We start from the raw sequence: 13,277 nt of genomic DNA, 5'->3' as shown, positions 1-13,277 counted from the left end.
CTCGGGCACCAAGGAAGCGGCGATGATGACCGTAGCAGCGGACAGAATCATGAACACGACGCTCGAGCTCATGATGCGGTAAGCGGAGTGCAAATTGGCGTGGAGCATGCTGATAGCCGATACTGCCGTTTCGATCGCTAAGGTAGAGACCGTGCGGCGGAGAGTCGTCTCGGTTGACGATACGGTCTCCATGGCAGAAGGCGATGAGAAGGACATACGCGCGGCGGCTAGAACAGGGTGACGAAGCAGGACGGAGCGGACGTTGAAGATCCTGCTGTTGCATGAGTGAACCGTGGAACGGCGATTGTGAAGGACATGTTCAGATAGCTATGCACTCACCTCAGCATGACTGCTTCTGCTTGAAGCTTGAACATGCGCGCTCGAGGGGTATCTGCGCTCATTAATGCGTTCGGCTTCAAATGTGCGGGCAGCGTTCTCTCGATCGCATCAAGCCTTCCATTCAGCTGGAGGGTATCTGCAAGCTCGGGCAAGCCAAAAGTGTGGTTGATCGCCTCGCCGTAGATGTTACGGGCTCCGTCCAGCACTTGGAAGATTTTCACGGAGACAATGAAAGCTTCGAGCACAGATGGGACGTCAGTGGGTTGACGATCGTCTTCGCTTTCGAGGAGTTGAGCGTCATCCAGTGCTGCTGGAAGGGGTACTGTGTCGTCTACTGCTAGCATAGGGGTCCTCCCGAAGAGATGGGAAACGAGCCTGGTGTTAGGTAAGTAAATATTGTGATATAAATCAGGCAAGTATCCATTTGCCTAGGTAAATCCGAACCTTTCGAGAAACATGCTTTGATGCCAAAGCCGCCTAAACATTTCCCGATTGATCGGAAGATCTAAACTTTGATCCAGGCTCATGAGTTGCCTCAGGGCTTGTGTGTTTCGAATAGCCAAGGCCAGTGTGTTCGAGCATCGGTAAGAGTACCTAGTATACGTGAGGTATATTGTAGTGAGCAATAGACACTGTATTATTTCTGTTTGAGGCAAGTCCAGTGCATCGAGAGGCATGAGCTTGCGCGTTCGCTGATAGAAGGTATCAGCTGTTTTCAGCTTGAGCTGCGGTTCGACATTCGAGTTGTTTAGACTCCCTAGCGCCAACACCATGTTGAGTACCGCATGAAAGGTGACCTCTGCCGCCAGACTCTGGACCCCGATTTGAGGTTGTGGGTCCCATATACGACTGTATCTTTCGTAAAATGACGGCATGTGCAAGACTGGGAAAAGAGGATACACATAAGTTTCGAAACAACGAACCAAGTCGTCGGATATGGTCCTTGGGGGTATTACCATTGATGCGGTGTCTGTTCCGACTGGCCAGGTATCGTTGTTTTCTGGAAGCGATCTAGTCGAAGATGGTGGATCTGCCGAGCGAGTAATCTGTTGAATGAAGTACGTGGTTTGGTGCTCGACGAATGGCCGCTCATGGGCTGCATCAAGAGTTTCAGTGCTCGCATCGTTCGTAGTTTCAGTGTAGGTCGAGACAGTGACTGCGCGCTCTTCAAGCTTCCGCAATCTTTCTTGGATGTCCGTTAAACTGCTGGCGGTAACTGAGACCGTCGCATCGTTGTATTCACAAGCGGTCCCTTTCTCAATGCATGGGGAGCAAATTGGACGCAGACCGTCGCAACGCGTCTTCTTGGTGCGACAGGGCTTGCACGATTCGGCAACCTTACGCCGTTTGCGCGACGGCTCGGTATCCTGACCATCAGACGCCATGGGGAATAGGCGGATAGTGACTCGAATTCGGGGAAGCTTCCGGTCACTGAAGGCTACTTGGAGGTCGAAAGTGGGTGGTAACACCTTGCATCGATACTCCCGGAGCGTTCCGCGAGCTCGGACCTTTACGCGAGCTAGGGAATTAGTATGGTGCGCCAAAGCCATTACCACAACCAATTTCCTAGACGAGGTTTGGTTGGCCTGTATATCTGGAGGGTCTTGCATTCAAAAGTTCGAAGATAGAGGTCTTTAAGACAGGATTCCTCGCACCGGAAATTCTTGGTACCAACGCTCAATATGTACATCACCGATAATGATCCTCAGCTAGCCAGTCACGGAATCTTAGGCTATCGGCCGAAGTGTATCGGAGGATCTTCATCTCGCCTTAGGCGTTCAAAGACTCAGATCTACGGATTCTACCTCCTCGATGATCATCTACACAATCTGCCCGGGAACTGGTGATAATCCCGCTGAATTGGATCTGACGCCCTTATTCCCAACGCACAAGATGATGAATCTCTATCTTTTCCGGGAACTTATTTCCGTCGTGTCACGAATGAAAGACGTCTTCTAGCTAAGTACTAGCGCTTGTCTGCCTATATCTAGAGTAAGCTAATTATTAATATTCAGAGGATATATACCTACTTCAGGCCTCTTTGCTTATTAAGAATCGAAAGTCGACCTAGGCTCTACATCACGATATCCTATATTAAGCTATAGAGAAGGCCATTAATTTAGGTGGAAGGCCAAAACTAGTCACGTAGTACTATCCACATTACCCAATAACCAGCTTAATTTCAGGAAGTTAAACTAATTAAAAAGTTTCTAGCACGACCTCCGAGCGCATACAGCCTCCTAGGGTTCAATTATAGCCTGCAACTGTTGTATCAAAGTTGTGACTGTACACTGTTCGAATGCCCTCCATCACCCTCGACCACACGTGATTGCGCAAGCAGCCTTCTGATAGAAGGAGTTTTCGACTGTCCCGCACTGTACCCAATTTCGTTTGCGTGATACACCGACCTTGGACGGACGCGCCTGAGCCAGTCACGCCGTGGTGGTAGACGGCCTTGAGCCTCATCACAGGTCAATTGCTCTTCGCTGCAATTGGACAAACTCAGGAACGACTGATCCAGAGCTCGGCTAACCAAGGACTGTTCGTACCCAGTGACACTGGCAGCACATGCACTTCTCTCGGAGCGAACCGAGCAAACGTACCACACGGGAAGAATTCCGCATCAAACAACATCCTTCTCTCGCTTCGAGCGACAACTACTCAGTCCTCAGTCCTCAGTTCGGCTCCAGGTCTACCACAATCCACTCGCCTCCTTACTTTGCGAAACCTCCAGCTGCCATCCACGATGAAACCTCTATCTCACCTCCTCTCCATCCTCGCCATCTCGACCCTCAGCGTCGCCCTGCAGCATAAGCCGCCTCCGCAGAAGAACGCGTCCTTCTGCGGCTTCACCAAGTCACGACCCAACTACACCGCACCAGACTGCAAGCACAACCTCACCGGCCCGTGTCTCTCTGACAACGGCACATGCAATCGAATGCCTGAGCGCATGCCTTACATCACTGTGCTCAAGGACTGTGCGTGCGACCTTTACGAAGAGTGAGTAGCCCCTCATCTCCTGTTTTATCCTTTAATCAAGGCTGAGAAAACGGCAGTTCCGAATGTGCGGAGGCTAGTGAGCAGTCGTGGGATGGCGTTGATGTTATGGATGCGATTCTGTTCGGGCCGATGTGGTACTACAAGTGCAAGCGGATCGTTGAGGAGAGCGATGGAAAGCGGGGCTTTGAAGTGCAGACGGTCTCGATGATTGCGAGTGCTGTGCTCGTGGTGGTGTTTGCGGGGTTGATTTGATGGCGACAGGCTGCGTTGCGAAGTATGACAGGAAGATTTGTATTTTCATGGTGATACCAAGGGCAAAATTGTTGTGGTTTGTTATGTATAGATAAGCCCACATGGTACTAGATCGAGTTGCTGTTCAATGCGTCTGCCTTTCGAATGGTGTGTCGAAAGCTCGGCTTCACGTCATTAGCAGCAATACGAGCGCCGTGTACCTCCCCGATCTCGCAGACTGACCTTCCAGCCTCTCAGAGGAGACGCAGGAGACCGTTTTTGATTAGCTTGATTGAACTTTTCCGTAGCTTTACCGTTTCTTTCAACCTTCTGTTTGCGTGGCAACTGCCCGAAATGACTCGTCACACAAAATCACCCACTCACTCACATGGTCCTAGCTTCTCCACCCACGGACACCTTCATATAAACAGCTGTCGCGTACCCGAACCTGCTCCTCAATACTCTCTTCCCCTTCACTACCTTTTGAGAATTCCGGCTCTTCGATATCCTCAACCAACTTTTCCCTCCATACAATTACCTCTCTCACGATGAGGGCTTTCAGCACCCTTCTCGTTTCTCTCGTCGGCTTTGCGGCTGTTGCTATTGGTTATCCGAGGAGCACCGATAGTGGATTGCCGCCGGGCGTGACTCCAATCATACAGCCCACATCAGGCCCTCCTGGTACATTCGTCAAGCCGACAGCACCTGCGTCCTTCCCAGTGTCTGGCGGAGCGCCACTCACCAAGCGATCACTTACAACTCCGGACCCATGGCCTTCATCCAGCAATCCTTTCGATGGCCGCCCTCTTCCGACCACCTCCTCGCGGAATCCTAACCCTTATCCCCGTCCTGGCACCTACTACCCACACACCACTTCCACTTCCACTTCTCGTAGTGTCGCGGAGCGCTCACCACCCACTCCGACCCCATCCTCCGGTGGACCATCCGAGGAGCTATTCGGCTACTTCCTCGATATTCCCCACAGCTCCCACCCTAGGAACATCACTGTGCCGAAGGGAGTGTGCCAGGAGGCCGACGAGGGCAAAGGTGTTCCCAAGGATGCTAACCTCATCGAGATCTTTATGGAGCGCTGGTGCGAGTTCTACACGTAAGTTGTTTGGCAACATTTCAAGTGATCTTGACTGAAGGTGACATACAGCGTTGCCAACCATTGCGACACGAAGACCGATCCGGCACAGCGCGAGCGGTTTGACGGTCCGATTACTAACGTTGACATCTCGAAGTACAAAGGGAGGGATTTCAAGTGTGGAGCTGCTACTTGGGACGCTTGAGAAGTGATGTTTGATGTGTCTCTGGGGTAACACGGTATATCGGTGACGGGATACCTGGTGGCAGTTGAATAAGGCATGATTCTCCACGCCCTGGTGAACTGATGAGTAGTCGAAAACAAAAGTGATATCAAGCACAGTCCTACCTATGCGGTGAGGCTAATATGACTTAATTTTTGAATAGTCGCGATAAATGTAGGTCCGCTCTGCCGAAATGAGTTCTTGGACGAAGCAAACGAGTCTGCATGCTGAGCCAACTGCGATGCCGTCACACCGCCTTGTTCATCGATTAAGCGCCTCTACGCGGATGTGTAAATCATACTTGCCTCGTTCTTTCGTCTTCTTCAACAATTTTCTGGAAATGTTCACACGGACTCAGGTAACCTTCAAATGCTCAGAAGAAGACATCGGGGGAGCTGGCGCGTGCCACTCCAAGTTCCATCGAGGAGGAGGCGCTCGTGACCTTCAGGAGTATCCGTCTCTCATTAGAAACAGACCAGCTTCTTCAAACAACGTCGATACGGCCGGCTCCGACGTTCCCTTTCCTGAATGCGGCTCTCTCAGCAACAAATGTGGCAAGATGTCGTCCTCAACTGCGCCTCCCTCTGTAGGCAGCTTTCAGGTAGCTTCTCATACCCCAACGTGTATGCAGAGCGCAATTGCACATTTTACTTGTACGTAGGCCGACCCGTGCTGAAGCTTGAGTGAACTGACGCTAGAGCAGGGACGCCAGCTGCCAGCACACAGTTGGGTCGTCCAGCAATGTGAATGGGAAGGATATGAAAGGGAACAAGTTCCATGGCTACAAGTGCTCTCAGACCCTGGACTGGGTTTTGGCGATACCGAGTCGTTTCGATTTCTGTCTGCGAATACACTGATCTAAGGTGTTTTTACGAATGCCTGAAGACAATCAGTTGGGTCAAGGATACTGACTGCGAAGGAGATATTACACAGGCGTCGTAGACGGTATTCGAAAGGGGAACGATGCCCAACAGTGTACCCGATGGTCGCACCTCCCCTGCTCGGGCTACGCCGCCACGTGAGTGACATTGACCGAGCCGCAAGAGCAGCCAATTTGCATCCCCTGCGTTCACTGTCACTTTCCACTCTTCAGGAAATCACCCGGCCGTTCGCGCGTGCCTCTTTCGTCTTCGCCGCAATTACCCCGTTGCCGCCGGTCTATACAAACTCCTCTGTCCCGTCAACACCCACCCACCAACTCACCCTCTTCGTCTCTTGCCCACCTTGCGAATCACTCAACTCCAATTGCCACACAACATGCGCTTCTTCACCGTGCTTTCCGGTCTCGCCCTCGCGAGCGCCGCCGCGGTCCCCGCCGCCTACGGCAACAAGGCTGGCCACCTCACCTACGGCGACGTGCAGCTCGACCTCAAGACCGGCTGCCAGTCCGTGCCCCAGAACAACGACCATGTGCCGAAGCCTAGCAACTACTTCACCAAGCTCCAAGTCAATGCGGGCTACACCTGCGAGCTCCACCGGTAAGTCCTTTCTTCCTGACACGGCAGTCGCGACCCCGGGGAGATCGATAGTCGTTGCGAGAAGTACAAGTTGCTAACACTATGACTTGCAGTGCGCCTGAGTGCGACGAGGATACTTTCAAGACGCTGAAGGGCCCCGCTCAAGAGGCGGAGTACGTGTCTAGCTGGCTCTTCAGCGCCAAGTGCGTGCAGAACCCCAAGGACTCGTCTGTCCTCTACTGAACTACCCACACTGGGCCCGAGGAGGGGCCAGTGTGAACGTAGGGAGAATGTCCTCGGGCTGAAGGGTGGCATTCACACCGCGCTCCCTCGTTGCTTTCGGAACTTTCGACTTCGTGTAAGACCCTTTGCATGTGCAGAGTGTAACTTGTACTTGAAAGGGATCGGGTCATGATAACGTAGATAGCAGACATACATAGCTGGAGGTATCTACAAGCTTTTCTAAACGTCATTGCCTTATGCACTGTTTGGCAGGATGGGTGACTTACTACGGCACGTCATAAAGTGATCTACCAATTCACAGTAGTATCGCACACATTGTGTCTCATTAAGGTCTTGTCATACCTACTAGACTAACGTTACCAACTATGAACAGCCAACGTTGGAAACGGGGATCATATCTAGCAGGTCACAACATGGCGTCTTACTTGAAGGGCGGAGTCATGCTCTTCAGACGCACAGCTTGCGATTTCACCAGCAATCCGTCGTCTTACTCCTCTATCCTGCTTTCAATTGACCTCAACGTTCTTTGGCTTATGGCGCACCGTGTTCAGGCCCAGACCTCACTCGTACACCGTCCCACTGGCCGTATCCGGTCCACACAAGCGTGCTTGCGTTGCCCTCACATACCATGTCGGCCCGGCCCGGCGCTTCCCCACTATCTTTTATGTCATCGTATAACGCTCTGCGTGCATACACATCGACCTCACACTACATCCCCGTTAGCCCTCTCCCTCGTTCTCTCCCCACATCACCAACTCACCATCCAGATAATCCGCCGCAATCAACAACTCCAAACACAGCTCCGGGGGAATCTCCAAATCAGGCACATCTTTACTCTCCGCGTTCTTTTGGTTGTAGTACAGGTACTCGCAGACTTTCTCGAGGACGACGCCGTTGATCGTGGGCAGCTCGACGCGGTTTTGCTCCATTTCGCGGAAGCCGGCTTTCTACATATCAGTACACTGTTTGAAGAGGGGCATTTGGGTGGGGGCAAGGGAAGGGCGTACAGCTCGGATCCAGGGCTTTCTTGATGGTGCCGGCGATGCAGGCGGCGGAGCGGAGGATTTTGAATTCGTAGCCGTCGTTTGAGACGAGGGTTACGTAGGCGGAGAGTTCTGGGGCGACGACCATGGTGGGAGGGGGCTTTTGCGAGGCGGTGCGGGATCATTGGGGGAGGTTGTGGTTGTGGTTGTGTGGGACGGTGCGGGAACGCGGTGGGCAAGCTTAAGCGCGCGATCACGTTTCTTCGTGTAGGTAGGGTGCATGACGTAAGCGAGATCGCGAACTTCATACGATGAACGACAGCAAGTATCGCCAACGACTGCTGAGAACAACGAGATACCTGTCAGACGGAATCAAAGACCAAACTTCCAAGAAGAAGCATGCACGATTGACACCTCGAAGCTCGCTGCTCGCCATCTCCCCGCCCTCAGTCCTTCCTTTAGCACAAACCCACCACCATCGTCCTCACGATGACAAACCCACACGTCCTCATAACTGGGGGCTCGCGCGGCATCGGCCTCTCCATCGCGCACCTCTTCGCCCGCTCCTCCTACCGCTGCACGCTCCTCGCCCGCTCCGAAGCCCCCCTCAAAGCCGCCGTCTCCGCCCTCAACGCCCAGCACCCTCTCCCCTCCACGCCGCACGCCTACATAGCCGGCGACATCGCCTCCTCCACCTTCTGGAGCACATCTAGCATAGGAACGCACCTCTCGCCGAAAGAAAAGGAGAGTAAATTAGATGTGTTGGTAAACTGCGCGGGGATAACGCAGCAGAGTCTATTCGTATCCACGGACGCCTCCGCCATTCAGGGGATTGTGGATACGAATCTCACGAGTATGATGGTCGGGACGCGGTATCTGTTGCGCAACCGGTATTTTGGGTCTAGCAGGGAAGGAGGGAATAAGAGCATTATCAATATTGCGAGTCTGTTGGGTACGCACGGGGGACACGGTGCGGTGGCGTACGCAGCGAGCAAGGCGGGGGTGTTGGGGTTTACGCGGGCGTTGGCGGGTGAGCTGGGGAGGCAGAAGGTTAGGGTGAATGCGGTAGTGCCGGGGTATGTGGAGACGGACATGACGGGAGGTGAGTTTGCATGTTTTCTTTTTTTTTTTTTTTTGAAGGTGGTTTGTCTGGACAGCGCTGAGCGCGATGATATTGGATCGTGGCTAACTAGTATACATGCAGATCTTGACCATGCCTCCCTTTCTCAGCGCATCCCGCTCGGTCGCTTGGGCAAGCCTGAGGAAATAGCTTCCGCAGCGCTGTTCCTGGCGCAGAACGAGTATGCGCATAACTGCGTGATTAATCTCGATGGCGGGCTGTCGGCTGTGTGAGATAACTCCTGCGCCGCTCGCTTGCGAGGGGAATGCTGCTCCTATTCAGAAGTACGAAGATGCGAAGGACGAATACCACCCAAGCAAATCCTAGTCCAAGGTATATTCCGATGACGGTCCATAAACGCCACAATACAGATGCCAGTGCGGATGATGCTTTGGCGATGAAACGAGGAGATAGATCTATGTGGAAGGAAGGCGTTGAAAGCAGAGGCGATGCATATGAAATCGTTTCCAATGCTAGCCAAGATGATGACAGTCGGGGAATACAGAATCAGGGCGCTTCCGCAAGTGTATAGTCCAACATACTTGGGTATACATGGTGCATGTATGGTGCGTGGACCAAGCTATTCTGCGCCTGGCTTCCGAGCGTGTGGAGCCTGTCATAGAATATCCCCAGGTAGCATAACGGACGATCCAGCTGCGAAAGTTGCGTCCGGGCTATCTTGAGTCATCGGTCGAAGATGGAAAAGACCAAGTCAGTCATCATCGATGAGTATGATTCCGTCGTTTGCATCGTCGACGACAACGACATCATCATCAGGCTTTGCGGCGACTTTACCCTTCTTCCTGATCAGTTCATCCTCGAGTCCAGCATCGTCAGCCGTGCGCTTCAGACCGCTTGTGGCGCCGTTAGTCACGCCGTTAGTGAGGCCGTTTGTAACGATCGGTCGTGAGTCGCCGTTGGTCTCCGCGGGAGCAGTCCTGGGCTTCAACGGGATCTCTGGCTTCTGGGTCAGGTCGATCGGCTTCGCCTCTGATCCCAGCTCTTGCTCGGAGATGTGCAGCACCAGGTTGACCCTCGCACCCTCATCAGCGTCGTCGATAATTGTGATTGAGTTGTCGTTCTTGAGGCCCAGCTCAGCGAATGTCTTCCGAAGATTCGCGTCTTCTTCAGGGTCATATAGCAGACCGGCGTCGCTGTTCACGCTAAACTCTTCGCCGTAACCAAGCTGCAACCGGAGGAGGTCCTCGATAAGGTCGTTCAAGGTGGCTCGGTTGGCATCGACGACAATGGTAGACTGTGCAACGCTGCAGACGGGACATGTTTCATCAGGCCGGCTGAGGCCCTCGGTGGTGACCCGGCGCTCAGTGCCGTTCGGTGCAAGAAAAACCATCTTGGCCTTTGAAAGCTGTTTGGAATACTCCTCATCTGTCTTGGTTTTGATAAGCTCCTCCTCCGTCTTGGCTTCGGAAAGCTGCTCGCGCAGTTTGTCTTTGGCAAGGTCTGCGCGCATGACCTTGAAAGCTTGCAGAACGCAGATGGATGCCGTCATCGCATTCGTAGTCGCAATCGCCGGGATGATGTTGCCAGCCATTTCTATACTGGTCAGCAAGATCTGCGGAATCAATGGAAACGGTACTTACGCTTGATGTCGAATTTTGACCTCGCTTCGATGCCGAATATGATAGACCTGAGGTTCGCGCTGGCAGCCACAAAGTCTAGAGTGTCCGCGTCGTCCTTATCGAAGGTAAGTATGGGTGGAGAGTTGCCGGTATCTGCATTGGCCCTAGTCTCTTCCATGCGATTGCTCAGCCGCGACAGACTATCTAAGAAAACTGCGAAGTTTTCGGCAACCGTCCACGTCGCTTGGTCTTTTTGCGCAATGTTCTTCTCGACGCTAGGGAGTTCTTTCAGTAGATCCTCGTAGTCTAGAGCGGTGGGCGCCTTCCGTGTCTTCCACATGTCTTCCATGCTCCGTAACCGCTCGATGTCTTCTTTGAACACCTTGTTGAAAACCAGCCCGGGAAATTCTTTCGACCCCATAGACTCGCGAATTCGCTTCAATGCCTGAGACTCGTTGCGCAAATTCGCGATCTCTTTCGCATTCTCGGAGTCTTCGCTGTGGTCCAGCTCCGGCGCATCGTCTTCTGAAGTGCCAAAGATTTCGGTGAAGAGATACGACTTAGCCCACACAATGCAATGAATAGGTTGCGAGGGAGTGCTCCGGATGGTGCAAACGGGGAAGGACTTGGGCGCGTCTTTCGGCGTGCAATCGTAGCATTGTGTCTTGCCCTGTCAAACAAATAAGTCTCGGCTTCGTTCCTTCGTATTGTGAAAGCGCACGCACCTTCCGAATGACCTGCACCTGGCCGTTGAAGCCAGTGGTCCCGCTCTCAACGAGCGGCACGTCCGCTGCCAAACACATCTTGTTCACATGGCGGCGCGCCTCCAAGTTGTCCAGCGCATTGAACACAATATCGAACTTCTGGAACCATGCGACGTTGAACTGGGGATCTTTGATGTTGTCGTGATACGCCTCGATCTTGACGTTGGGGTTGAATATGCCCGCCGACTCCTTCGCGACCTGCAATGACAGTCAGCCTCGGCGCAACAACTCTGCTTGGTGCAACTAGCAGCGCGTACCAATGCCTTCGACTTCTTTATGTGCTCATTGCGGAAGAGGAACTGGCGATTGAGATTGCTAAGATCGATCGTATCGAGGTCGACTATGTGGATCTCGCCGAAGCCGGTCAGGACGAGGTTCTTGAGCAGTTCGCAACCAATGCCGCCAGCGCCCACCATCAACACGCGCGCCTATCGTTCGTCAGTATATCGCACACGATTCGGTACACCCCAATCTCCCAGAACAGGCTGTAGCGTGATCTCATACCTGCTTGATGCGCGCATGAAGATTGGAGCCGAGGCTCTTGCTGGCGTGTCTGTCGCGTCCTGTCGCCGTCATTGCGGGTTCCCGTGGCATGCCGCTGTCCGGAGAAGTGGAGGAAGATGTCGACGACGGCCAGAGAGCGCCTCGGGTTGAGACGTCAGTGGGCACGGACAAGAGCTATCCAATTGGGAAAAGTGAGGGCGCTGTTGCAGCCGCAAGTCTTGGCACAAGTCGCCGCCGGGATCAGCCTTGCAAGGTTTAGCGGTGAATGAGGATCCACACCAAAACGCCCAACGTGATTCTCTTACCCACATGTTGTTCTTTTCCTTCACTTGACTTTCGAAAGTTAGCGTAACACCACTAAAGAGTTAGACTTGGAAGTTCTTTCATTCATCGAGGGATTGCCACAGCGACTCGAGGACCATCAGGCAGCATGTCGGACGATGATGTGGATCACGAGCTGTTGGCGTTGCTAAGGCAGAAATTCGGCCTCGGAGGCTCGAATCCAAACGCGCCTCCTGAAACGAAAGTGCTCCGAGACGCTCAGTTCGTTTACGATAACAGCATCGATGTCGCTCTCAGTATGGCACACACCAAACTAGCTGCGATTGCCGTATCAGAAGAAATGCAAAAGCGGCAGTACAGTACGAAGACGTGGGCTGAGCATGAGCTTCATCCAAAGGCGAAAGACGAGGCCACAGTAAACTTCATCTTCACCATGGACCTCCTGAACTTCAGCTTTTGGAGTGAAAAGAGCGACGAGGAAAGGTTTACTGTCGACTATAAGGGGAAGAAGTGGACTGGATACTGGAGTCTTGTTGCTGCATTGCAAAGAGCCCTTGATGAGGGTATACCGATCACAAGTCCGGAGTTTTGGTTTGACCATGAGGAGGATAAAGAAGACGCGCCGAGCAATGCTACCGCGGCATTATCCAAGGAGACTTCACCTCCATGGAAAGACCCCGACGCTCCTCGTCTACCAAATAATGCTTTTAATACCGGTGTTTACCCAGATCCTCCATCATCACAGCAACCTACTACAAGCCAATTCAACACCACAGATCCAGCCGAAGGAGGCAGCTTAGAACCTGTTCCACAGACCCTATCTGAGGAATCGCTTGATGACAATTCCAGCGAAGACTCAACTGTATCGGCAGATTTTCATGACGCTCAGGCAGACCAGGTTGAGACCTCAGAAGTTGTTCCCGAACCTTCTGCCCCCGAAGAGACAAAGCCCGCAACCTCAAAACGACTTGGCTGGTCGGAAGACCTATTGCGCCACGTATTCCGTTCCTCAACCGCGGAAGAAATACCCATGTTCTCGCAACGCGTCCAGTGCCTACGCGAGGCCGGCCGCGTCCTCCACGAGCACTTTGACGGTAGCGTAATCACACTCATAGAAGACGCCAAAGGCTCCGCAGCCGGCCTAGTCAATCTCCTAGCCGACCGCTTCGCTTGCTTTCATGACGAGGCTGTCTTTGAGAGGAAGAAGGTGCGTTTCTTGAAAAGGGCGCAGATCTTTGTGGCAGACTTGTGGGCGGCATTTGATGGAGAGGGGTATGGAAAATTTGATGATATCGATAAGATTACGATGTTTGCAGGTAAGTTTCTCGTAGTGCGGAAAAAAGTTGAGGAAAGCTAACAGATCAGACTACCGCGTCCCGCAGATACTGCATTCTCTGGGCCTTGTCAACTACTGTCCACCGCTTGAAGGTCGCATACGGCGCGGCGAGATGATCGAACCGGGTC

The 13,277-nt window shown here is 53.0% G+C and overlaps 3 protein-coding genes across 3 annotated transcripts; 1 reads left to right on the top strand and 2 right to left on the bottom strand.

Annotated features, from left to right (window-relative positions):
- Positions 1-7,299: 7,299 nt before the first annotated feature.
- Positions 7,300-7,711, bottom strand: ELC1 (elongin C; the record flags this gene model as incomplete). Its single annotated transcript, XM_056215183.1, has 2 exons — positions 7,300-7,523; positions 7,588-7,711. The coding sequence occupies 2 exons, from the start codon at positions 7,709-7,711 to the stop codon at positions 7,300-7,302; spliced, it is 348 nt and encodes a 115-aa protein (XP_056072450.1).
- A 1,684-nt stretch (positions 7,712-9,395) lies between these two features.
- UBA2 (E1 ubiquitin-activating protein uba2) lies at positions 9,396-11,603 on the bottom strand (the record flags this gene model as incomplete). Its single annotated transcript, XM_056215182.1, has 5 exons — positions 9,396-10,237; positions 10,285-10,933; positions 10,989-11,225; positions 11,285-11,455; positions 11,532-11,603. The coding sequence occupies 5 exons, from the start codon at positions 11,601-11,603 to the stop codon at positions 9,396-9,398; spliced, it is 1,971 nt and encodes a 656-aa protein (XP_056072449.1).
- A 237-nt stretch (positions 11,604-11,840) lies between these two features.
- N0V89_006411 (uncharacterized protein) lies at positions 11,841-13,170 on the top strand (the record flags this gene model as incomplete). The annotated part of the gene is made up of 2 exons (XM_056215181.1): positions 11,841-11,845; positions 11,961-13,170. The coding sequence occupies 2 exons, from the start codon at positions 11,841-11,843 to the stop codon at positions 13,168-13,170; spliced, it is 1,215 nt and encodes a 404-aa protein (XP_056072448.1).
- Between the last annotated feature and the right edge of the window lie 107 nt (positions 13,171-13,277).

This window comes from Didymosphaeria variabile (genome assembly GCF_027946475.1).
Source record: "Didymosphaeria variabile strain IMI 356815 chromosome Unknown scaffold_4, whole genome shotgun sequence".
Classification (NCBI taxonomy): domain Eukaryota; kingdom Fungi; phylum Ascomycota; class Dothideomycetes; order Pleosporales; family Didymosphaeriaceae; genus Didymosphaeria; species Didymosphaeria variabile.
The sequence above is the reverse complement of the archived record's forward strand: the minus strand, read 5'-3'. Positions and strand labels throughout refer to the sequence as shown.